The sequence below is a fragment of the Rhipicephalus microplus genome, chromosome 3 (assembly GCF_043290135.1).
Source record: "Rhipicephalus microplus isolate Deutch F79 chromosome 3, USDA_Rmic, whole genome shotgun sequence".
NCBI lineage: Eukaryota > Metazoa > Arthropoda > Arachnida > Ixodida > Ixodidae > Rhipicephalus > Rhipicephalus microplus.
Window position 1 is genome coordinate 43,970,178 of NC_134702.1, and position 26,775 is coordinate 43,996,952.

The following is a 26,775-nucleotide window of genomic DNA, read 5'->3' on the forward strand; positions in this document are numbered from 1 at the left end:
AGGAGGCCTCGTGCATTTCTTCAACTTACTCAGCCTTTGCTTTATATATAATGTAATGTACCCTTCATAAAAAACTGCCATCACTATAGATGAGAGGAGACACTGTCGAAGTTCGAGATTTTCTCGAAACGAAGTTGGGGTGGAGAATTTCAAATGTGCACCCCACAGTGGTGGTGTAGTGGCTACAATGATTGGCTGCTGACCTGGAGGTCGTGGGTTCGATTCTGGCAGTGGCAGTCGCGTTTCAGTGTAGGCAAAATTCCCGAGGACCATGCACTGTGTGATGTCAGTGCACTTTAAAGAACACCAGATGGTAGAAAGCTCTAGAGCCCTACACTACGGCATGCCTCATAAACATATTGGGGTTTCGGCACATAAAACCCTCGACAATGTTAACTTCTAACGTGCATCACGACACTTTTTAATTTTCTTTTAATTAACTGCATAGCACTGTAGGGGCCTAGCTTAAGTAATCACAACAACTTACCTAAAATTGCAAAAAATGTTTCTGAAACACCTGGCTGTGACCAGCACTGCGCAAGAGAGGGAGCCACCACCTTGGAAAGTCTCGATTGCTAAGCGAATCACTGGGTTGCCCATATGCTACACACTTCCTGAGGCTTCTTGGTAATGGAGCTGTGTTAGGCATGGTGTTTAATATGACACCGAAGCCTACACAACAACGACATTTGCAGTGAATTTAGCACGAGATTTAGAACTGCACCATGATCTACACAAGAACAAAATTGGCATGGCATTAACTGCTGAATTAGAGCTGGACTGAAGAACTAGTACTAAATTAAGAACTGAATTTAGAGTTTTTGTCTTGCATTTGGCAATCTCAGCTTGCCTTAACAGTGGCCTTTTTCAGCATTTCAAAAAAATTATTTTTTAGTGCTGACCCTGTTTGAAGCATATATTCAGAAATGTTCACTTCACATTGCTGTACATATTCAAATCATCAGACAGCTTGCTATGTCATTTTTTCTGATTAATAATATATGCCATTTGTGTCTTCTTACATTAAGTACAAGTCTGAAAGAGATTTTATTTTTTTTCCTCAGCTGTCGCAGGCAATATGTTTGTCATCTCATAGTGGGATGAAACCCCTTTCCTTTCTCATATTGCTGTTTCATTATTTGCTTTTGGTCATCTCAGTCTATGAAAACATCCCGTCAGAGCAGTTGGTACCAGGAGATGTCCTTATCGTTCCTCGCAACGGGTGCGTGATGCAGTGCGATGCTGTTCTCAGAACTGGAAACTGCATTGTCAATGAGAGCATGCTCACAGGTACGTTCCAACCTTTGTGAAATTCTTTTTTGCCAAGCTTCTTTCTTTTTTGTGTGTGCTTTCTACAGTTCCATAGCTGGCACTTAGAGCGAAAACGCTCCTGTATTTTTTTATAAAATATATAAACACTTTCAAGGTAGCCGTATCTAGTAAACTCTTGGTAAACAAAATGCTCCTAAGCGAAATCGCTGATTAAATGGAACAACTGCCTCTAATATGATTGGTTTTATGTTTGAATTCAGCACCCCTTTTTATCTCACTGTAAACCAAACTCCTTTTAAACAAAACGTATTTTGCTGGTCCATTCAGGCTTCATTTAACAGAAATATACTGTGTATTTGAATTTTATTTGCTTCCTGGAGCATTGCCATAATTCCAGCTGCTTTAGTGAGAGTGGTGAAAGGTCAGCTAAGATGAAAATTCGTATCACAGAGAAAGCAGAGTTTTAGACAGTATAGATACACTGCAGCAGGCTCGATGAAAAATAATTGTGCTCTTTAAATAACATGTTGATGCATCACACTGCCCCAAGTTGACGTCATGAGCAGCCATACTTTATGTATAGCTCTTGCACATTTGTTGCTGCGCTGGCCTGGCTGTTGACCTCTTCTAACATGTGATTTTGTGATCAACCAACTCTGATATCATGCATCCAAACAGGTCACTTAATAGAGGGGAACCTTGACTTTGACGTCATGTGTGGCCATGTGGCCATAACCAGACAGCATGTCGACATTTAGGAAAATGCCCCGTGTGCTCAGTGTTTGAAAAAGGACAAATGCTTCAAAAATACTCATGTTCATATATATCCATTCATAGGCATAATATTAAATTTCCATTTCTTCAATATTGAATGTTTTGACGCACATGCACACATGACATGAAAGAGCCCTTCACCTGCTAGATCAGGGTTTATTCAGTGTGAAACCGTACAATGACTGACGTTGTTTTGCGCTGTATGCAATCTCAGTCTTTTTCCTTCCCAATTTAGTCTACGAATCAAACCTGGGGTAGTGAAATGACACAAGGGCAATATTGGCTGTTCCTAGCAAGCATTTCTAGCGGCAATTAAAATGTTCTTTTTTTCTTTTGTGTGGATAAACCAGGCTTATGTCGGTCAAAGTTGTGTAAACTGCACTCTGCTCCTCACGCAGGCGAAAGTGTACCAGTGATGAAGACACCATTGCCAAATCCTGAAGCTTCACAGCCAGGACTGCAAATCATGTATGACCCGAAAGAGCAAGGCCGTCATACGCTCTTTTGCGGCACTAGAGTCATTCAGACGCGCTTCTATGGCACAGAAAACGTCGAGGCTGTCGTCGTTCGAACGGGTGAGTTCAGTCAACGTATGATGATGCTTTTTCGCATCACCCGTCCCCAACACCGCAAGATGATCATTTACAGTCAAATTTTCTGTTTGTTGAGACACCTAACACTTTTGCTTTAAAACTGAACCTGAACTGAAATCTGCTACAGCCACAAAGGGGGCCATAGCACATGCTTAGACTAACCAGCTTGCTAGTTTATCCTGCAATGCAGTTCATTAAAACGCCAAGAACATGCTGTTTATGTATAATCAGTGTGCTTTCGTCACTGGACCAAAAGTCATCCTATTCAAAAACTCGTGCCATCAAAATTCTCGGTCACCATCTTCTAATAGACCCTAATACCAGATTCCGTCGAGGCCATTTTCATTAGAACCAATGTCAATGGCTGTGATAATTCGCATAAGCATTGTCAATAAAATCTAATGAAAATGTCAGTGATGCTGGCTAGATAAACTTTAGTGATAGACCATGGCAAATGCTGCCTGTATAATTTTGGTTTCAGATATTATTGACTTGTGCAATAATTTTTATATGAATTATTATTTTTTTATAATGTCAATTACAATAGAGTGAATGGTGTGATATTTCATCAACAGTTTCTTATAAACTTTTATATAAATTTCAAATATTTGAATTTTTTATATGAATTACCATTTTTTCATCATGCTCATTACAATAAAGTGAATGCTGTAACATTTCATCACCAGTTTCTTTTAAATTCTCAAAATATCTCTGTAGAAGGCCAGAAATACAGGTGCTTTAAAAAATGGTCGTGGTCAAATGAACTGAGAAAACTTTTAATTGGAGTACAATTGATTGCCTACCATGATAAGAAAAGAAGTAAGGATGCCATGGTTATCTGTTGTACATCTATTGTAACATTTTTTCACTGGTATGTACTTGCCAATGTTGCTTTAGTAGGCTTGTGTGAATAGCGAATTATGTAGGTTCAAAGCGAACTTGAAGCAAATAGTGATGTTGGTCGAATGATTTCAAATCAGTTTAAGATTATGTATATATATAAAGAAAAATGGGCTTATTTGTCATGACCTAACGAACTTGCACAACATATCAAAAAATATTGCAACAAGGCTTGTGCAAGTGCCATTTTTTTGCATCAAGGAAAGTCGAAACAACTTTGAAAAGTAGAAGGGTCATACTTTCAGTAGAACGCAACTGATAGCCTGTAAAATATGTTACTTTTTAAAATTTGCTAGACTTGTAGCATATAAGTCGATGTTCTTTAAAATTAAAAAATCGATGTGAGGGTAACATCCTCATTTAACCTTGAAATGAGGCTTCTCGGCAATGCGGATTTTTTTTAAGTACATGTTTTCACGCCTTAGCATTAGTTTACTGCAGTGAAACCACTTCTACAGCGTGTCACATGCGGACTAATAGTATGCATCTTTGACTGTTGGGTGAGTTTGTGTTTTGACGCGGAAACCATCTTGAAAGTGCAACTAAACAAGACAAATGAGAAAGAACGGACGAGACTTTACTATTAATTCGTTTCGAATCAATCAAAATTTTCAACAATGTGACTTCGATTCGAAGCGAATTCGAATACTGCATTATTCGTTCGAACATTCGAAGTATCCGAATATTTGTGCAAACCCATACTTGAGTTGTTGGACCTCATGCTCTGTTCTTCACTCATTTTCTTATGTTTCACTTTTCCAGGCTTTCTGACAGCCAAGGGAGAGCTGGTGCGTTCCATCATGTTTCCCAAGCCAGTTGATTTCAAGTTCAACCGGCACATCAAGATCTTCTTGCTGCTCCTCGCATCCCTGGCCGGTATGGGAGTCGTCTATACCATTGTGCTCAAAGTAAGCATATCTGCATAGAGACTTGCTTTGGGCAAGCTAGATGGTACTCACATTTCTCGTTTCACTGTGGCTGTCCAGTGGTACCATTGTTTGTCATTGTTGCGGCTGCTACCTGAAAGCATGCTGTTGTATTTACGAGTCTCATGAGATAAATTTCCTCTTGGCAAACTTTGTTAAATATTACGCTTGGTTGGAGGGCTCTTAGTAAATGTTTTGGTAGAAGCAGCTGCTGATTGAAAGTGTAAATGAAAGCTGCTTTTATTTCTTTTTCTTTTCCAATTGTATATATCTAACTTGGCCAAGGTTTTTTCCAGTTTTCATTTAACTGAGGAGCTTTTCTAGCCATTGACCAATCTTTAGTGCTCTTAGATCTTTTAATTTACACATTAGGATGTAAAAATGGAAGCACTGTAACCTGCTAAAACTCGCTCAGAAATTTATAATATGGGTAGAAATACTCTTTCCATTTTTCACTGCACTGAATTTCATTTCCACTTTAGCCATTACTCGTACTACAACGACCTGTTTCCTGCAAAATTTTGTTCTCGCAGTCTCTTCGAGGTGTGCCGACCTCAAACATCATAGTACGCAGTTTGGACGTGATCACCATTGTCATCCCACCTGCGCTGCCAGCCGCGATGACCATTGGCATCGTGTTCGCCCAGTCGCGCCTGCGACGGGCACTCATCTACTGCATCTCACCGCGCTCTATCAACATCTCGGGCTGTATCAACTGCTTCTGCTTCGACAAGACTGGCACGCTAACCGAAGAAGGGCTGGACTTGTGGGGCATCGTCCCGGCCAGTGGTGGCAGGTGTGTGATGTGCATGACGATTCTGCAGACTTAATTGTTGCTGAGCCACTTGTCAAGGCAACGCAGCCTTACTGAACTGAATTTGTTTGCTGTAGGGCTAATAATCATGACACAATAATATCATGACAACAATAATCACGACTCAAAAAGAGAGTTTGCTGGAGACTATCGTTCTTCAATGACATTTGCAGCAAAGCACGCAGATACGCTGCCAATTTCTTTTTTTTGCATTATAGTCACATTCTTGATAGTTTCAGATAATGAGCAATATGCATGTTACAAATGTGACATGGCATTCTTGATAAAAAGTGGTGATTGCCAAGCTTTCAAGAAAGGGGGTGCAAGTAAGCGGGATGAGGATTGTTGTGAAGCATAAAGATGCCCTGAGGCTGCATCTAGCTATTGGTACTCTGAAGGGAACAGCTTTTTATTATATAGCTGTGCTCAGCAAGGTGCGAGTTGCGAGAAACTTGGCTGTGCGGAACTGAGCAAAAAGATAGAACTTTGGGCGTTGTTCCTTCACTACACTGTATACAGAATCTTTAAATTTCATAGATGTCCTTTCTTGAAGACACTCTACCTGCGTTGGTTTGTACCACGTGGCGGTGTTTTAAGAAATGCATTTCACTGATGCATGTAGTATAATTTTCAAAGAAAAGCATCAACGTTTGGTGCATTTGGTACACTCCTCTATTCGTGCAGGAGAAATCTTGCAGTTTCTCTTCCGAGCGTAGTAAGATATCGCTAGCATGGATAAACTAGCTTGAAATAAGCAGTGCCAGGTCTTCAAAACTTTTTGTGCATTCTTGTGATAAAATTATTAACTCCTTTTTGCCTTAGAAGATGAGTTTTTGATATGTAACTATGTTTCAGTGAAATTTGTAGTTACTTTATAGAAAGCTATAATTAACCAGCACTGCTATTACTATGAAGTTGTCTGCTGGTCAATCTGCAGTGACGAATCTAATCTCATGCTGTTTCCTATTGCTTTCAGATTCCAGGAACAGGTTCCCGACCCAAGCAAACTTCCATTGAACTCTCTGTTGCTCCGAGGCATGGCCACCTGCCACTCCATTACAGTCATTGACCATCGGCTCTCGGGTGACCCACTTGATCTCAAGATGTTTGAGGCCACGAGCTGGGTGTGTAATGTAGAGTAGTACTACATATTCACATTTGTATGTACTACTTTGCCATGTCCTTTTGCTTTATGTAATGTGATCCCATTCTAGAGTTCGTCTGTACTATATGGTCGAACTGATGGCAGTGTAATTTTGCCTGTATTGATTTATTAAGTCATTACTCCCCCTTGTGGCTTAGTGGCTTTGTTACAGTGCTGCTAAATATGACAATGCCTGTATGAATGTCAGCCACACTGATTTTATTTTGATAGGGGTGAGATGCGAATGCAACTGGGTGCTCAGATGTAGGTGCCTATTCAGTAACACTCAGGTGGTCAAACATTATTCCGAAGCTCCCACGTGAATGTGCCTTGTAATCATATTGAGGCTTTGGATATGTAGATGTTTAGAATTTAATTAAGCAGTTTGTTCATTTATTTATTCATTGAAGAGATGAGAATAATAACAAGAATTCTGCTGGATCAGTGTCTTTAATCTTGAGCGTTTTTCTGAAGTGGCTGTAAAAAGACCCCTGACACCAACTTTAGAAACTCGAGATGCTTGTGTTGCTTGGGAGTCATGCATGTAGAGATACTTCTGACCGATTATTAGTGACGAGCATTGCCTGTACGTAAGATATTTTAATTTTGTTTCAAAGTGAGGGTGAGCGGTCGTCTGACTTATCAGCACCAATCGAAATCTTCTCTGGTTTGACGTACACAGAGGTTTTGCGTGATATTCGACAAGTAAGGCGAGGATGGTCGACGCCAGAGAGCATTTGCGGGGGGCACGCAATACTCCGACAGGCACCCGACGAGGATTGTTGTTCGTCACTCCTCTCGCTCTGTTGTCTGGCTGCTGTCAAGGTGGTCTTGGTTGCTATTTCAGCCAGTTATGCTCTTCTTTTTTTCTGAAGGAGACACGTCTCATAGCACCCACATCATTTCATTCTTCACCATTCATAGCTCCCCCGATTTGATGACGCATTCAGCTTCACTGAAGCTTGACTGCACGTAGTCTCAGGCGCTCCTCTGCTGTGAGATACTAGCTTCTCATGGCATTTAGGTCAGCAGTTTGAACTGACGCGAGATTGTCCTGAATAATTGAAGCTAGCATTAATTAAATGATACATTAGAGCATTTATGATTAAATTTCAGAATTACGAGATTGAAGCTACAAATTACTGCAAAAAATATGCAAACAAATCTTCCGCTGTCAAAGGTCCTTTAAGGTTTTTGTTTCCTATGTATAACCACAAATTAAATTCATTTAGTTATATCACATGAAAGATGAACTTGTCTTTCTTCTTAATATAAGCAGCCCTCTCCTGTACGTGGCTATAGGTTGAACATTCTAGTAGTTTGGTAGCAGTGTTAGCTTTAAGACCTCCTAGAAAACAACGGAGGCAAGTGCATATTCGTGAACTTGTTTCACGAATATGCAAGAACTGCAAGAACGAATATGAACTTGTTTCACGAATATGCAAGAACTTATGAAGGAAACCAACGCATCTCCTCAAAGTGAATAAGTATGAGTGGGCAAAGCTACGTCCTAAGGTCCATAATGTCTACGTTGAACTCGTCAACTAGTATATAGGATTCCTGCTTTGTTAAATATAGATCTGTCACAATTATTATCGACATTAATGCGTTTTTAAACCTTTTTTTGTGTGTGTTTCACATATGTTTCCTGAGTGTTGCCCCATATTATATAAATTGAGAGACATAAAGGGCCATAAAAAGGCAATGACAAAGCTCGATTCTCAGGTCTATAATGTCTGCGTTGAAGTCGCCGACTAGTATAAAGGCTTCATGCTTGTAGGTGTTTTATAATGTTTCATCACAATTATAGTTGTTGTTCATCTGTTGTAAATCTTTTTTTTAATTCACATACACGTTTCGACTATAGCAATGGTTTTCTAACCATCATGACAACAGACAGTGAGTTTTGATGACAGAGCTAGTTCCGAAGTCCATAATGTGCACATTAAATTTGCTTAGTCGCATAAAGGGTTCGTGCTCCTAGCTGTTTTATATTGTTCTGTCACAATTATGATTGATATTAGTCTCTTTAAAATTTGGGGGGGTCTCAAATCTGTGTTTCACATCCACGAATCTCTGCATGATGCATGCGGACGTTGGCAAAGCGAGCCCCTAAGGAGCTTCGCCCATAAAAGCATATTGAGAAAAAAGTCAACTAGTGCTGATACTGCATTGCATAATTTATATTGGCTGAAACTGTGGAATAAGTGTGTCCACTAATGTCTTTAAACGCAGGTTTTAGAGGAGCCGGATATCAACGACAACTCAAAGTATGACATCATCGCACCAACCATTGTGCGACCAGGACCAGCCAGCAGTTTAAAGACACCATCTGTGCCTTCTGTGAAAGCCACTGGAGACTTTTCAGAGGTTCAAACTGCATTTACTTAATGCTTCACTTTAGGCATTTCTCTATTCTGGGGGCTGCACTACATGATAGTGTACAGTGTACTTGTACGGTAAAACTACTGAAATGTTTTTTTTTTGTGGGATCTTCGTGAGACAAAAAAAACAGAAAAACACAGCAACCAGGAAACTCAGTTTATCTGCCTCATCAGTGCATCCAGTTCAGTGGTAGTTTGCAACGTTCCGAGCAGGCATGTTGCAGGTATGACGTGTGAATAATACAGAGGTGTCTGTATACGTTGTACATGCAGTAAACTTTAAGTAAATGAAAATTTCTTGAACAAAACAACTAGTAGTATGATTGATTTTGTACTTGACTTCTGCACCCCTCTTCGTCTTTCAATATACGGGACTCATGTAAAACGGAACATATTTTTATGGTCCATTAAGGTCCCGTTTAACAAGAGCACTGTACATATACATAGATGTCTGTAGATTCTTAACCGGGGCGTAACATCAAAAACATTATACTCAGGAGCTTGGGCAGGGTTCTTCTATATATTGAAGCACCTCTTGACCTCGTAGTTCACAGTTGAAAATTTGGGACACAATGTGCTGGTCTAGCCTAATTATATTGATACATTCTTGCTATTTTAGGGAATGCTTATTGTTTGTGGCTTGGCTCATTGTTAGTTTCTATTCAGTTTGAATTAATTGGACTTTTTTCTAGAAAACAACTATATAAAGCACATGCGACTAGGCAGTCTAATGTCCATGTCCTACAGTTTTCATGTAGCCTATGCTAGCAAAGGAGGCCATTTGTAGTCTTGGCCAGAGTAAATTTCGGTTTTGTTGTCAGAATCGTGTGTAACACCAAGCATTAGTATATCTTTGTAGAAACGAATTGTCTGTTCTGCACAAGTGTTGATTACATCAGTGGCAATAACAAATACATATGCCTAGCATTCTCTGTGCAACTGATTCTGGATTCCGACGTTAGGATGAAAAATGCTTAAGTGCTTTTGATGCTTATAAGTTTGGTTTGCTAGGAGTCATTCGGTGCCTCTTTTCCAGGTGCCTTCATCTTTTGAAGTCGGCATAGTGCATGAGTTCCCCTTCTCCTCGGGTGTTCAGCGCATGAGTGTGGTCACCCGTGTGCTGGGGTCGACCGACTTCGACATATTCTGCAAGGGTGCCCCTGAGACCATCGCCTCTCTCTCCAAGCCCGAAACAGGTTTGTCATTTCACATATTGCCGAGGACGTATAGTGGAAAGAGACTGGACAGAAGTAGAAAGGGACTACTGCCCAAGAAACTTGCAGTCAGTTGCATCAATGCTTCACGTTACTAGTCGTAGAAGACTGGGCATGAAACTATGCATGTATAAACAAAAGGCAAATGGAAGAAAGTGTTTCACACTTTAGGTAATAACTATATGCATTAACTATATTCACATATGTATGCATGTACCCAGACTGCTATGGGATTAGCATGTATAGCTGTGATTGTTAACATGCACAATAAAAATTGTGATGGAGATTTAGAGTAGGTCAGATGGCTCCCTGACATCAATAAATATCTCAAATTCAGTGCAATAAAAAAATGGTGACACAGTACAATTAATACATAGACATGAATGACAATTGATCACATATTAAAGCAGCGTGTATAAAACATAAAAAAAATTATACATATGGTTCATGTGTTCATGGCTGGACATCCATTTGCTGCCAGTTTCAATCACTTCTGGTACATAATTGCAGCTCATAGCCAATAATGTAGGCAAAAGGAACTTGTCGGCACGCAGAAGTTCGGTAATGGAAAAAAAATGCTGTGCAGCATTATCACCAGCACCTACGGCGCCCAAGTTCACCATAATCGTAGAGGGTTAGTTACACATGTATTAATGTAAGAGGATGTCACGAAACAGCAGTAACATAACAGTCATGGAACTAGCATATACATATGTGTTAAACGAGACACATTAACAAATGGCTATAAGCGACACCTATGTGCCTACAGTAAAATGCAGGTAAAAAAAAAATAAAGAATTGCTTCTTATAAAGAAATAAAGAAATGCCTCTTATAAATAAAGAAATGCCTCTTATAAAGGCGTTCAACTGTATTGTCATAGCATTGAAATCAAGCTGCACTTTCTCTCCCTCATTCACAGTGCCGCCAGATTTTGTGGAGACACTGACTTTATACACCCAGCAAGGCCACCGAGTGCTGGCACTGGCACACCGTTCATTGACGTCAAGCTTCACCAAGGTTCATCAACTTCCGCGAGAAGAGGTCGAGAACAACCTCACCTTTGTCGGACTCCTGGTCATGGAGAACCGGCTCAAGCCAGAGACCACCTCCATCATCCGCACGCTTCGAGCTGCCAACATCCGCACCATCATGGTCACAGGTGGATGTCGTTTCCCGAACTTGGTGCTTTGTTAAAATTCACCATCAGCTTCATTGGAAGAAGGTTAATTTTTTATTCTTTTGTCTTTACAAGGTTTAAATTATAATGAGCCCTGTTCTATGATTTATTCTTGGGAATTGAACTGCATCCTGTAAGCTTTTCCAGAGCAGTTTTGCTAACCTGAATCTCATACAAGACGTATTTTTTAGTTTATATCATGTTTGCTCAATGCAGTCAGTAAACGAAAATTGCTTAAAAATGTAATCGCTGCTTAAATAAAACAAGTTTCTTTAATCTAGTTGTACCTCTGTTTGAATGCTGCAACCCTGCTCACATTCCTCGGGAGACAACACTCCTGGCACTTTAAGTCCGATTTCATGAAATTCTACTGTAGTTCGTGAGAACGCCCATTCATAGTATGGGGAGGTAGCTGGTGCCACCACCCCCTAGGTAGAGAACACAGTGCAGTTTTGTTGCTGGTGCGGTCGGTCATCATTATGTTTGTAGTGTGCACGTATTTCACCGATGTATGGCCACTAGCTTGGGTTCGAACTTATCGAGCCAACTGGGCCGCGTTTGCCATCGCCCCTCATTAACTTGCACACCACTGCACGTGTGTGCTCAGGTAGCAAAGGTACTGAGTGCAGCACAGCACTGCTCACAGAAGATCCACAACCCTTCATTGCCAGTGACAACATCACAAACCGTCGCAACAAGTCCACTCCCAAAGGTGGCGGGAAAAGCAAGGGTGCTTAACCACGCCATGGACAGAAATACACAATAAAGGGTACCACTAGATGGCTCTTGGTGACACACTGCTAAGAGAAAATGTCCCTCGAAGCCATGCTGTGTACTCTCAGGATCAGCAGTCACTGGGCACGATCGCTCAAGGGAGTGCAAACCCAGTTCACATTTGCTTTTGCTAAGTGTGACTAGGTGTAGTACAACCATGCGTGAACACACTGGACTACTCTTCAGCAAGGCATTCGAAAGACAATATGTATGAAAAGCGCCTGCCGCTGGCACAAGGCACCGTCGGCAATCTCCATCCGAGTGAACCCAAAACAAAGGAGCTGACGAATGGGAAAGAAAACACATGCATACGCCACTGTTCAGAGCGGCGGCCCCTTCCACCCAGCGGAAAACGTCTTGTGAGGCTCACACATGGCGCCATCATAAAGATCCATCTCCGGATGAGGAAGGTTAACATCACCTCCACTCACTCAGCATGTAGAACCACGGAAGAGGGAAGAGCCAGGATTAGATACGTGGACGGCAGATATAGGAGAAAAGACCTGCACAGTGATGACGGACAAGTGTCGATTCCACAAGTTCAAGCCCAATACTGCACCTGGTAACTTCATCGCATGCCCTGTTGGCTACTATGTGTGTCTTTGCTAATGGTCATTCACTAGTTAGTTGGACCGATCATGGTAGACCCATCTTTTCTGCATGAAAATCAGAGTGCCGTCCTTATTCCACATAACCAAATTTTCAATCAGGTCAGAATCTAATGAAGCGAGAAAGCACTGAGTTTTTTTTTTTCTGGCATATAAATCCCCCATTTCCCATAACTCATCATGCAAACACAGTTGCGGTTTGTCTGTGTGTTGTGAGAAGTGCCAGCCTTGGTAAATGATGACTCAATTAAGCGAGCTTGTAAATTGTTCCTCTCTATCACACATTTATCATGGTAAGTATTCTTTTGTGCAAGTTGATTTTGATGCATCTTGAGTGCATGACCGCAGTGCACTATCTTTTGTCATAACCGTAACACATTGATGCGCCATATCCTCGACGTCCTTCTCTGCCACCAGGTGACAACATGCTGACGGCACTGAGTGTGGCACGTGACTGCAACATGATTGAACGGGGTCAGGAGGTGCAGATCCTCTCGTCGAGCAGGGACACATCGGACATGGTGCCTGTCCTCAGCTGGCAGTCCTCCAAAGCACCACCATCATCTAACAAGTCGCATCACAAGGCCAGCGACATACACCCCAACGCAAGTGGAGAGGACTCCTCTGTATTGTAGCAAAACAGCCATTTGGGCTAGTTGGTAGCGGTTCATTATGAAAGATAGAAGTGGGGCACAGTATGTGACACAAACTGAACGAAAGAACAACACAAGCTCACACTCGCAAATAAAATTTCATTGAAGGCACAAGAAATAGATAATGAAATATCGAGCACATTAAAGCCGTAGTCATCCCATACATTAATAAAATGTCCCATGAGTTGGAAAATGTGGCTAATCGCTTTGATGTAAAAGTTGTATTCTAGGCGCTGAATAAAGTTAATATAGCATGTGGAAAAATAAAAAAAGAAAGATAGCAGTGAAAGCAAAGTGCGTAGAAAACAAATGCCAGGTCAAACACAGCTCGCCTTTCATTCAATGTGCCATAGGAGTTGTGTACCTGATTCCACTCTCATGCGGCCATGTATACGTGGCCCAAACAGGCTGTTTAAATATTCGTTTGCAGGAGCATTACAGGGTGGTGACCTTGAAGGATGGTGCCCACTTGGAGCAACTGTCCTATCAAGGCACAGGGATAAGACCACCCGTGAATTTATAGAATCATTTCGCATTAAGAGATGCGGTGAAAAATGTGTTAGCCACCCCTCCATTGCCATTTCAGAAAAAGAGTACTTATATTTGGTAAAATCGCTGTACTAATCTTTCTTGTTTATTTCATCTGCTTATGTATGTTTTTTTTGTTTATCTTCTTTGTTCAGGCGCATGCGCCTCGATGATATTTTGATGAATTCTTGTGAAATGGCGATAGTTTTTTAGTTTTTTGTTTCTTAGGCAAGAGAACTTGTATCGTGCGATCATTTTTGTAAGCTATATATGTGTTGCACCTTCAATAATATTTCAGTTGCGAGTGTGCACTTGCGTTGTTGTTCTCTCCTTCAGTCCGTGTCTCGTACAGCACCCCACTTCTATCTTCCATAATGAACTCCTCTATATGCTGGATATTTGTATGGCAAAGTAAAGTCATCTTTGAAAATTGGTGTTGGTGCCAGGCCTTTAACCGCAAGGTTTTACCCTCATTGAACCACATAGCTCAGTCATGTTTCCAAGACTTGAGTTGCATGTACAAGTTTGCCATACAATAACTTAAAGCGAACAAAACGATAACCTGTTCAACACTGGGGGCAAGACTGCATCAGCGAAACCTGGTCTTCTAATTAACTTGTTTTGGCAGCCGTTCATCAGTCCTCTATTCTTTATTTATATATCACTAGATAATTAACCTTCTAATATTTATCCAGCCACATTCAGGGCAGAGGCAGCCCCAGCAACGTAAATTTACAAGGCAGACAGACCAGTAACAACTTAAGGTAAAAATACAGTATATGTAATTTGATAAAATGATGAAAAAATATTTTTAATGCAGCTATGCTGCTGCATACCTCAGTGCGGTTTTCCTACATAAGTGGTCTTTGGTGCATGTTGGGCTCCTCAGGGCGGGACCTTCATCTCTATGGGCCATCCGCTTGTTGCTGTGACCGGAAAGACATTCGCTGTGCTGCGTGAGCACTATCCAGATGTCCTGCAAAAGGTGTGAGGGCTTCTTGTCTTTGTTGCTTTCATGACTTCGTATACTTGCATTGCCCATGAAGACAGCGTTCCCTTAAGTGGAGATGCTACCTGAAAAAAAAAAAAAAGAAGTTTCTTTAGTCTATAGCCTAGGGCAATGAAAGTTTTTCTATTTACATAGGTTTTTATACTGACTTCATATATGTAATCTGTTTTATAGTAAGCTGCATATTCTTCATTCATGGTTATGGATCATTTATTGCTCATTTGCATCACATCAACTGTAGAATGCAACGAGCTAACAAGAAAGTGCACATAGGCATTTTAGTGAACAAGAAAAATAGTAAAGTGAAAAATCTTAAAATGCTAGGCCCATACTAATTGCTTACTTCAATCTCATAATAGTTATGTGATACCGGGTTTTAAATGAGAGAATTGCACTCTTCACATGTTAAGGCATATCGTGTGGAAACACCTGAACTACACAGCTGGTTTCCTGTTTGATTATATTCGCACTGAAATTTTACCATGAAACTTCCTGCAGACAAACACCGTCAACATCCAATTGATAATAGCCACTTCAAAATTTTAATATGCTTCATCTCATCACATTTTCATATTGTGGCAAAGCTGCCTTTCAGGCTGTCCTGCGGTCTCTAATGTATTGACTTTAGAAAGAGCTGGTTCTGACAAGAAGATGATAGATATGGAAGATGTGGGGGCTAAATTAATGCTGTTTCAGACAACATAAAATTTGAGCAGGAATTCCGAGAAATCAGACCCCAAAGATTTTTAGCATTCAAAATTTTAGATATGCTTGTGGATCCATTGAGTGGCCAACAAACTGTGCCGGTGCACTCCACTCTGACAGAGGGCAACCAAAGAGAATCCACCAATGAAACACACAGGTTCCTGCTAGAGCAAATTGCAGGGTCAGAATGTAACGCGATGAGCGCGTTTTCTTTCTTGCACGAGGGGGCACAGTGATGCTACGCTAGCAGAACGCGAGTGCTGTATAGTCCGACCTGAGGCACGACCGATGCGACGTGCGTTCATAGCAGCACCCACAGTTGGCATTGTTCCAGAGAACAAGATGCTTGCGACTTCCAGTCAAATCTGCCGCTTTTCTTGCTGTAGAAAAAGTTGCTACGTAGAGTGGATCTTGCGATGGAGCTGCAGTGGAACATACAGGGAGCACTGCCAATCTGCCAATGGAACAGACTTGCTCCGAATGGAGCAGAAGTGCTACCAGAAGTACTCCGAATCTGCCAATGAATGGCACCATTGTATATTGACGTATACGAGGCAGACTTGCAACTCCAGACTCAAAAGGAGCGCACGCTTGACTGCTTATCAGTTGGCCTTCAACAAAGTTGAAAGAGGAGGAGAGGCTGGAGAAATAGCATCTTTGCCTGTGGTACTAAAGTGTTGTCAGCAATACTTTGGTTTCACCAAATCATGTACATAAATACAATACAGCCTCTGCATTGCTTCATTCTTAATAAGACCACTATGAAACACCACTCCGCTTTATCAATCTAGTCAATATAAACACTTCCGTGTTGCTATTTCAAGAGATTATGCTTAGGAATCCTCTGGAGAAATATTTGAGAAATATTTAAAAAATATTTTGTTCGATTCACAATCGCACTTCAATATTCAAATTCCCTTCGCATGCAAAATTTTGCTACATATTCGCGCAGCTTTAATAAGAAGATTAGACTTCGAAGGAAACATAACAAATGCAGAGTTATTCTTCTATATAAATTTCTATCAAACTAAAAAGATGGATATTTGTCCTCATCATGTATGGTGTCTCTATCTCTTTCCCTCAACCTCATAGCGGGTGTTCTCATCGTTCTATTTATAGGCTTCATCCACACAACTACAGTGCCTAGAATATACTTATTCTAGGCACTATATATAACATAACCACTTCACATTGGTGTAAGTTGCCATCCCTTGGCAAGCTATATTTAGCATATCCTTGTGTTTCTAAGTTTCGTATTAATGTCGTTTCTCAATACTGTTTTCCCAATCCCAGAATGTTCAAGGTCTGCTCATTGAACTTGAGGTGCACACAAATCCGCAGGGTACTTTGTATGTTTCATGCTGGACATTTTTCATTCTGGAAACTATGATTAGCTATACTGAGTTCATCAGCTTTCAAGATGGTTACACGTCGAATGGAATTAATATGCTCACAAATTTTCTTTGTAGTTACACAGTGCATGTGTTTATGAAATGAGGTGGGCTTTTGAAAATCTGCAGGTGGCTGTATCTGGTGCCGTGTTTGCACGCATGGCTCCCAATCAAAAGCAGCAGCTGGTGGAACTACTTCAAGAGATGGGGTAGGTGGCTTGGCACATAAATTAAAAAGCACTTGTTTTCGTGGCTCCGAATGCTTTCTGCCAACTTGTAATGTATGCCGTCTTTATGATCATGTACAGTGCACAAATACTACAGCTCGAATGTATGAAAGTGCAGCATGAAATACATTTTGGAGTTTGAATTGGCCTACTGTTACAGGAGCATGTGAACCTCGAAGTCAAATACAGTAGTATGTCCCAGTAGTTTCTGGATTGTTCAAAATTTTTTAGTATTGTAAATGAGTGCACTGCTTCATTTGATCTGACACGTAAAGGCCGTATTCTTACTGGACAATGGCATTCAGTTGCTAACTTGACTATTTCGTGTGAGAAGCTGTGGTCCCTGTACTTGTGTTATGTAACAGTGACGTAAGTAGACATGAGCTATGTGTGTGGGCGTGTACGTATGGGAATTGAGTATGCAGTGACAGTTTGTACTGTTGTGTCTTCGTACAACATTGCATTGGGACGTGATGGAGGTCAAAGCTTACATAACAGATCGTGCCACAGCACTATTGCATATAATCAATGCTTGTCAGATTAAAGCATGTTATGGCAGCAGCAGGTTCTATGAGCATGTACTCACATTTGTGTATTTCAGCTACTACGTTGGTATGTGTGGAGATGGTGCCAATGATTGTGGGGTAAGCAATTTAATTTTCTACATTTCTCAAATGGGCTTTACTTTTTAACTATCATCACTCTTCCAGAGTTCTTCAAGCATAAGCACCTGTGAAAGTCCTCATATAATGAATGCTTCTTAGCAATGTCGGTGCATAGTAGAACTTTGTCGCTTGATACTTGGAGCGTACTCGAAGTTTGAAGCAGAGTTTTGAAACTGTTATGATTGAACAACTCTGGCATTTCTCATCATGCTATGGTTTCATGTATATAATTAACAGCTATTGTAGAACTTGCTTTCTCGACTATCTCAAGAAAAGCCGGGATATCTTGCTGAAGTGCTAATTTGAATTATGTGGCTGTCGATCAAGATGGCTTTGTATGTCTGAAACGTTTAAAAGCCCGTGCTGGAAAAAAAAATGTCTGCATCGCTCTCCACTGTGGAGATATATGGTTTTTTGTTTATCTGGGCATAAGTGATTGATTGATTGATATCTGGGTTTTAACATCCCCAAATCACCATATGATTATGAGACATGCCGTAGAGAAGGGCTCTGGAAATTTCGACCACCTGGGGTTCTTTAACGTGCACCCAAATGTGGGGTTCTTTAACGTGCACACGGGCCTACAGCATTTTTACCTGAATCAGAAATGCAGCCGCCGCTGCCGGGATTCAATCCCGTGACCTGCGGGTCAGCAGCCGAGTACCTTAGCCACTAGACCACCGCGGTGGGGTGGCATCAGTGAAAGGACTGCAATACCTAATTCTTGAGTTTGAATTCAATCTACTCTGACAAGTCTCCTCTGCTACAAGTTTCTGATGTACTTTTGGATGTTTGCATAAAATTTAAAAAATTTAGTGGCTGTAGTACTATTATATAACATATCTTCTTGTGGTAGACATGAAGTCATTCAACTATATTGACTGACTCATTCAGGAAAACTTTTTCTTTCTTTCTCGATCATTACACTTTGTGAAGGCCCTGAAGGCAGCACATGCTGGCATCTCTCTCTCGGATACGGAGGCGTCTGTGGCATCTCCTTTCACATCCAAGGCGCCCAACATCTCCTGCGTGCCCACTCTCATCAAGTGAGTGTTGCAGAACATGCGAAAAGAAAATGCGGGTGGAGATACCACCTTCGAGATTCCGGCACGAAACACCGTGATGTCATAGATTTTGATGGCGTCTACTGGGTCCTACATAGTTTCCAATCAGTAAAAATGAAGTACACTGTAATCTGAAGGTGCCATAAACCTAATATACAAAATTTCAGAAAATTCCATCAAGCCCATGTCGTAAAAATACGCAAATAAAATCAGTGACATCATGTATAGAGATTTCGGCGTGAAATTTTATAATGAAACTTCAACCTTGATTTTCTCCACCAATAATGAACTTATGATAGTGAAACTATCATAAGTGATAGGCAATGCTGAGCTCTCAATTCTTATATACTGATTCATTCGTAAATTGTATTTTTTTACTAGTGTGTGCCATAGACACCAGGGTACCGTAAACGCCATTGTACCCCAAACAATTGTGTAACTTGAAGGCCAGTGTACCATAAACACGATTGTGTCATAGACACCAGGTTACCGTAAATACCAGATTGTCGCGAACACAAGTTTACTGTAAACACCGCTGTTCTGTAAGCTGTACTCTAAAGACTGAACTGTACTGTAGACGCCAGTTCTCTGTCAAAGCTACATACTACTGCAAACACCAGTGTACCAGTGCTTGCTTTGCATTAACACTAGATGTAAGTTTCTCTGTCGAACATAAGCAAGTATCTGTTTTGAAGTGTAGCACTCCGTACATGTACGTGTATTATTATTTATGGTTTTTTAGTGCTACCAACGTAGATTATGCAGTCCAGTGGCATACATAGCACCGGCCACTAAGCCCATTGCATAGACACTTTTAGTGAAACTATTTTCTAATTGTTTGCAGAACTTTTATTTTTAGGAAATTTTGACTCTGTACTCTACGTTACAAATGAAACTAAGAGTGCGCCCTCTCTAAATCTGTGTGGTCTTTCGGTGTCATATAAGCATGTAGTGCAGGACACAACACAACATCATGAAATACGACCAATACAGAAGTCGCTGCTACATTTTATGCCTTGTTGTGTTGTATTCTGCACTAGATGCTGAAATGGAATACCTACTTTGTGCCAACATTCCCAGACGCAAGTTTTTTTATTGGCTTTTTATCTGACCCCAGGGAAGGCCGTGCAGCACTGGTGACGTCCTTTGGCATCCTCAAGTACATGGCATGCTACAGCATGACGCAGTTCACCTCAGTGCTCATACTCTTCTCCCTCTACTCCAACCTCACCGACCTCGAGTTCCTCTACATTGACCTCTTTCTCATCACCCTCTTCGTTACCCTGTGTGAGTATCACAAAAATGAGGGTACCAGACTGTACCGTAGTTGCTGCACAGTGTAATCCAAGCTGCAGAGCATGTACGTAATTCAAAGCGACATCAAAGTGAAGTGATCAGTTACTTTAGATTGTTAAATTAATTTTGGGGAACTTTTGATCATTTTATTAGTATTACAGGTGGAAGCTGCATAGCTTCTTTTACTCATTTTGTGCTGAAACCACCGGAATATAAGATGAAAATGCATAAGTGAGTTTGCAGCTACCAGCAAAGATACATTGGCAGACATATGAATGCTTTCTGTGTTGTGGCTCTGTCTAGTTATGGTGCCTTCCAAGTTTGTCATGATTACTCACACCGAATCATTCGTGGCTACGCTTCATCTTCGTTGTCGCGATCGTGATCAGTGGTTTATCTCTCGTCAGCTGATAGCCTATCAGCACCGCAGGTAGGTTTGAAGGCTTTACCAAGTGACTGTTTCATATAGCAAAAGAAATATGCTTTTCCTTTATGAGTCCTTTTGTGCTCCATGTTCACCAAGTCATAGGGCGATGATTTTTTAGTGGCCTGAGATTTGGAACTCTCCGAGAAGTTGTCATAATATTCGACACTACGAAGGTACCTTTCTGTTGCTTGTACATTTGCCATGGCTTGACCAAAGTGGAGGCCTAGAACACTAAAAAGTGCTTGTCTTTTGCAGTTGGCCGTACGGAACCATGTCCCACGCTGGACAAGCGGCCACCCCCTTCGAGCCTGATGGGAGTCACACCACTGACGTCGATCTTTAGTCAGATTATACTAGTCATTGCTGCACAAGTTTCCGGCATTGTCGCTCTATGGAGACAGCAGTGGTAAGCGCACTAGCTTCAAGGCTGTTGTCGACTGGTCATGGTATTTAGTTAATCTTTGTGCACACCTTGCAGTAGAATCTCGGCAAAGGGACATTGCTCGAGTTTCTTTAGATAAAACTGCAGTTTTAGTGTTCTTTCAACTCATGCCCAAGGTCACGAGCTTTATTCTAGGCTGAAGATACCAAGTTTCAATGAAAGACAGAAGCACGAAATGTCCATACAAGAAGAGTTTGCTGCAGTGCGCTCGTACCTCTTTTAAGGTATGTTTGGGGAGAAGCAGTGTTACCAGCAAACCTGCTGCTGCTACTATATGAATTGCTGCTTCGCGCACGCATGAGCACATTAGTGCTCGACTCTCGCTCAAAAGACAAAAATACTCGGGTAGTGCATGCCATTTTTTACCACACATTTCGATGAAATTTCTGCAGCTGCTGTTGGACAGCATTGTAGCACCATCTACACGCTAACCGCTCAAAGAATGACAGCTGTTGCTTAGTACAGGTGTAAGAGTAATCTTTGTGAAACAATATCGGGCCTTTGAGTTCCCCGCATTGAGCTCTGTCTTTTCTTTCGTGCAGGTACCATCCGCACGTGCAGGTTGCCGGGCAGGATGATAAGAAAGAGCTGGCGTGCCACGACAATTACACAGTTTTTGCAGTGTCCGTCTTCCAGTACATCACCCTGGCCGTAGTATTCTCTCGAGGGCATCCGTATCGCAAGACAATACTATCCAACTGTGAGTCTGGGCTCTTCCACTGCACAAAAAAAAGCAAGGCAGTGCTTTCTTATATGCAAGCACCGTTATCAGAGCTAATCTCACATGTTTTTCGAAGTTTGTTGATACGTCTGGCAATTGTACACAAAAAAGTGTGATTACTGTTGTACTAGAACTAAAATCAAGACAGCATTTTACACAATGCTCGGTTCCATTCACAGCTAACAAAGGCAGCTCTTACTCGGGCAGAAACGATAACGTATAGTACTTTCGCATGCTACGACCAGAAAATATTGAGCATACGCCATTAAAGCTAAGCTTTCCTAATGAAACATGTGAAACTTATGCAATACGGTGTTGCGAAAAGAATTTCTTAAAGCGGCCTTGCTACAATTTTTTCAAGTAATCGTCAAATCACTTCATACAAGAAGTTTATGGCCTCATGAATTTTTTGAATCTGTCACGTACTAATAGAGTTGATGGAAAGTTGTGGAGTTACAGGGCACAGTTTAAGTGCTTTCTCTCTCATTTCGTACCAGCGAGTACACTAAAGGCTTCACAGAAGGGGATGACAAGGGAGAAGAAGCTACATCCATCTGAGCGTGCACCGTGTCCTTTTAGATGCGGAGCATCTAATACTCGAGGCTTGTAGTGCGGCGCCGTCCGCAAGCTTCCTCCTCCTTCTTCCACCATCTGTGCATCCCTTCCTTCTCTACACACCGCGCGCGCTTCACTCCTCCACCATCTGTGCACCCTTCCTCCTCTACACAACGCGTTCGACATCTACAATTCTCCTGATTCTCCAGTGAACGCGCATGCGCCGTCGCGCTTCGAGAACATTCAACAGCTGACAGTGCATGCGCCGTCGCGCTGTATATATACTCAAGGTCGGCGCTCGCTCGCTCAGTTGCCGCTCGTCGGTTGGTTTGTACGGCGCGACGACGTCCAAGGTCGCGGTGAAACGAATTCCAACGAATCTACAAACACAATGATCGACGTCCCTTCGACCAGCGCCGCCCTTTCGCATACGTGTGTACGTGTTCACTCATTTAACACCCCCCCTACAACCACGTTAACCAATTTAGCCATCGACCCAAGTAAGTCGCAATTTAACACCCCATTTCACAACCACGTTAACCAATTTAGCCATCGACCCAAGTAAGTCGCACTTTAACACCCCGTTAACCAATTATATGCTCCGCATCCTCCTCAGTGTTTCCCCGAGGGAAGCTGCGGGCAATTTTTTGTTCTTATATCTTTGAATATGTGACTTATATTCAGTGTAATCACGTGCACGCTGATGTAGTTATACTGTGTGTAATTCTAGCTTAGAGTGCAGCACAGACACGTCACTACATCCCACAGTAGATGTGGCAACTCACGCTGCTCAAATCAGCAGTGTCCGTGGACATTGTGTTTATGACATGTTAATTTCACGTTATATGGCATTGTTTGTCGAGACAAGAGCGAGCAATTCGACCTAGGCTGACTTTGAAAACTAATTGTGAATTTCAGGTGGTGTGCTGTGCTTTAATATTTGGCTCACATGTTCTCAGTAGACTCTACTACTGATGGCAGCATTTTTTTACCATGCTCAAAAAGTGCATTTGGTGCTCATTAAAAAAGGTATGCTGGAATAAAGCACATGTTAAGATGCTATCATGTTGTCTTTGACAGACTTTTTCGTTTCGGCATTGCTGGTGATGACAGCTTTTAGTTTGTACCTGGTGCTCTATCCCTCTGAAATTCTCATCTCCGGCTTTGAAGTAAGTGTCCTTGCATAGGTAACCCATGTTTCAAGTCAACTCTTTTATAGTACATTTATTCTGAAGACTTGTTATTGTTGTTTTGCAACCTGTTCTTTTATTGTTCACCTCTGCTTGCTATACATAGCAGCTACATTAAAAGAAATTGGTGCGTTGAAAAAATGCTTGCTTACGATGCTTTGTGTGCCAATTAAGTAACCCTACGTGTTCATGTGCAATCTGAAATGCCCCATTATGGCTACTACCGTAACCTTCATCTTGATTTGTGGTCTTTAACCTAACCAGTCAGTCAGGCAAGTCTCCTTGGTTGCCATACAAGTTTGCCCAATCAATCAAGATATCAGTCAATCCGTCAAGTCTTCTGGGTTTCTGAACAAGATTTGTTCTACAAGTGCTTATCGCTTGCTGATATTTTCACCTTCCAATGCTTTTGATGTTGATAGCACATTGATATTAAAGTTTCCTGAATTATTAAATGCAGTCTGCAGTGAGAGGCAAACAAATCAAGATAAGATGTTCCTAAATTAAATCTGTTCACATAGGTCAATAGGTAGTGAAAATTGGAGCAGTTCTTGCTCATTTCTTTTATCACAAAGTCTTGCCAATGCCAAGGTACTCTTTCTCCTGTAATGCCGGCACTGTGGCAGTGTAGTTTCCTAATGCAGATTTTCGCTCTTATGTGTCTGAGAATACTATATTATGCTGTTCACATCTGAGCTGCAGTTTGAGGCACAATGGTAGTGTGGTGCTGTGCTTAGATGGTAGTGTGCAGTTTAAATGTTGCTTTGTATACCATTACCAACATTGATAAGCACATCTTTCTGTCATTTTCCTCTGACAGTTTGACATGACAAACGTAGATATGAAGTTCCGATTGCTCTGTGTCGCCATTGCTCTTGGCCACTTCATCATCGCTTACATCTTAGAGGTAAGCAGTCATTTTTTTTTGCGACGTGGTGCAGCTGTAAATGCAGAGCGCTCAGATTTTATTACGACGAGCAACACTTGCAAGGAACTCGTAGTTGTATTCATATGTCTCTTACCCGTACATGCATGATGCGACTAACGAAGTGTACTGAATTGAAACAAGCACACCGTGCGTGATTGCCATTCTTGATTCTACCGTAGAGCTAGTTGGACACTTACCTTAACCTTATGCAATGGTACATAATCTGAAACAAAGTGCATAGTGATCATGTATTCATGCATGCACATACAGACACATTGCCCATTCTATTAATTTCATGTTCAGTGGTTAAATATTAACTTTGCTTTAAGCTGCTTTCTAAAAATCTTGCACTGAGAATTATCTAAAGCTCTGCCCAGCCACATTGTGGTTTAGGTACGTAAAACACACAGATTTAATTGTTCTTGCTTTATTTGAGCCAGTGCTGTCAGTCGACTGTGTCTGTATTGAATGTATCCAATTAAGAAGCCACAGCAAGAGGTTTTTACATTTAGGCCTTTATAATTCCTGGACTGCAATTAATTACCGTGGATATAGCCCAGTTGTTCTCTTTTCTAAAATCACCTTGTGCTTGAAACCATGTTGCAAATCCTTCCTTTCGTTTATTCATCCTCAAATCATCATATTTTTAAAGTGAATGATTGTACTTTCTCACATTTCGCAGGACTACTTCGTGCAGGGTTTCGTTTTCAAGCGGCTCCAGCTGCGATTCTTCAGCACCTCAACTCCGTACAAGGAGCAACAGGAAGAACTCAAGGACCAGTCATCCATCACGAGTTGGGGCACCCGCCGAACAACGCGGGAATGCATGCTTCAACCCAGTGCCTTACAGCTCGCATCTCCACTGGAAGATAGCAGTGTTGGCAGCACCATCACCGTTGACACCTTCAGCAGCAAGGCATCGGCCACCGACAGGCAAAATGGGAACTGCGCGGCGCCACTACCCTGTGTCACGCACATGTGACGAGCATTAACCTGCTCACTCCAATCACTTCCTGACAAGGCGGTTTCAGGCGCTCGTCTTTCCCATGCATCGTTGCCTCTTTTCAGTGGTTACAGGCAGCAAGCGAGAAAAACCACCACAGACAAGCGAAATAGAGTGGCTCTCATTTCGAGTGACGATTTCACTCGAGAGCATTTTGTGACTACACCTCATGGCAACTACGCTTTCCACTAAAGGATCGAGGCACTTCATTATAAGCTCTCTGAGGATTCTCGTAGCGAGAATGTGCTTTAATGTTTGATGAGTTGTGTTGTTGCAAACAATTTGCTAATAGCTCAATTTATCTACTTCAGCACAGCCAAAGGCTGTGCAGATCGGAATCAATGGCATAGAGAATTAAAACAATTGTCGTTTGCTAGATTGGCTTCTACGGCATACTTCATGTGGTCTATTTGCACATGTTTTTATTTTTACAGACTGTTATACTAACAATCATAATCTCGTGGAATTACTATTAAAATATTGTGAAGATACTGATAAAGAAAAACACAGTAGGGCTACAGTGTCAAACCTTTACAACATTTTTGAAACTATATTTTGGGGTTCTTGACCCTATTAGTTCTAAGTCTTTTTTCATATTTTTTGCGGTGTATGTGATAACCCATGGGCATAATTTATTCGTATATGGCATTTGTTGGTGGCCACATCACATGAAGGCGCACTATAGCCCTTCATATTCTTAGGTGCACTACACAGAATCGGCACCAATGTGCACATGGTTTTGACAATTAAATCTGTGTATTTGACGTATTAAGTATTGCAGTAGCAATACTTCAGTCACAATGCACTCAGGCTTGCATTCAGTGGAGATCAAGTTCGCTGCAAGAAAAAAAAGTAAACATATTTCACTCATCACAGGCGCTTAGGGTGTGCAAGTAGTTATTGTCTATGGTACTCACTATGTTTTAATGTTTCCAATGTTCAGTTAAAAATAAAAACTATTTTAAAACAGTTTGCATGTTACAAGAGTACCGATAAAAAAACTTTACATCTCACATTATCAGTCATAATACGTAGTTAATGACCTGCATGTCATGGCTTTTGAAAACCTCATTTGCTGAACTACGTGAAACTTTAATATTTAGAGATGGTTTTGTAGCATCCATTATAGATTGATTGATGTGTGGGGTTTAGCATCCCAAAACCACCACATGATTATGAGAGACGCCGTAGTGGAGTGCTCCGGAAATTTTGACCACCCGGGGTTCTTAAACGTGCACCCAAATCTGAGCACACGGGTCTACAGCATTTCTGCCTCCATCAAAGATGCAGCCGCCACAGCCAGGATTTGATTCCGCCACCTGTGGGTCAGCAGTTGAATACTTTAGCCACTAGACCACCACGGCAGGGCTTTTGTAAGATTCAGATGTAG

General features: G+C 41.4%; 1 protein-coding gene across 1 annotated transcript in view; it reads left to right on the forward strand.

Annotated features, from left to right (window-relative positions):
• The window catches only part of LOC142802789 (polyamine-transporting ATPase 13A3-like), a 30,693-nt gene extending 4,150 nt beyond the window's left edge, over positions 1 to 26,543 (forward strand). Inside the window, exons 5-23 of the mRNA XM_075887831.1 lie at positions 1,159 to 1,290; positions 2,445 to 2,621; positions 4,302 to 4,447; positions 4,999 to 5,261; positions 6,256 to 6,403; positions 8,659 to 8,793; positions 9,844 to 10,003; positions 10,942 to 11,181; positions 12,999 to 13,207; positions 14,652 to 14,747; positions 16,997 to 17,076; positions 17,696 to 17,738; positions 18,696 to 18,805; positions 19,941 to 20,110; positions 20,802 to 20,952; positions 21,531 to 21,688; positions 23,345 to 23,433; positions 24,275 to 24,361; positions 25,065 to 26,543. Coding sequence (XP_075743946.1) covers positions 1,159 to 1,290; positions 2,445 to 2,621; positions 4,302 to 4,447; positions 4,999 to 5,261; positions 6,256 to 6,403; positions 8,659 to 8,793; positions 9,844 to 10,003; positions 10,942 to 11,181; positions 12,999 to 13,207; positions 14,652 to 14,747; positions 16,997 to 17,076; positions 17,696 to 17,738; positions 18,696 to 18,805; positions 19,941 to 20,110; positions 20,802 to 20,952; positions 21,531 to 21,688; positions 23,345 to 23,433; positions 24,275 to 24,361; positions 25,065 to 25,364 — 2,894 coding nt within the window. The 3' untranslated portion in view covers positions 25,365 to 26,543. The remainder of the gene's footprint in view (positions 1 to 1,158; positions 1,291 to 2,444; positions 2,622 to 4,301; positions 4,448 to 4,998; positions 5,262 to 6,255; positions 6,404 to 8,658; positions 8,794 to 9,843; positions 10,004 to 10,941; positions 11,182 to 12,998; positions 13,208 to 14,651; positions 14,748 to 16,996; positions 17,077 to 17,695; positions 17,739 to 18,695; positions 18,806 to 19,940; positions 20,111 to 20,801; positions 20,953 to 21,530; positions 21,689 to 23,344; positions 23,434 to 24,274; positions 24,362 to 25,064) is intronic.
• The last annotated feature ends 232 nt before the right edge of the window (positions 26,544 to 26,775 follow it).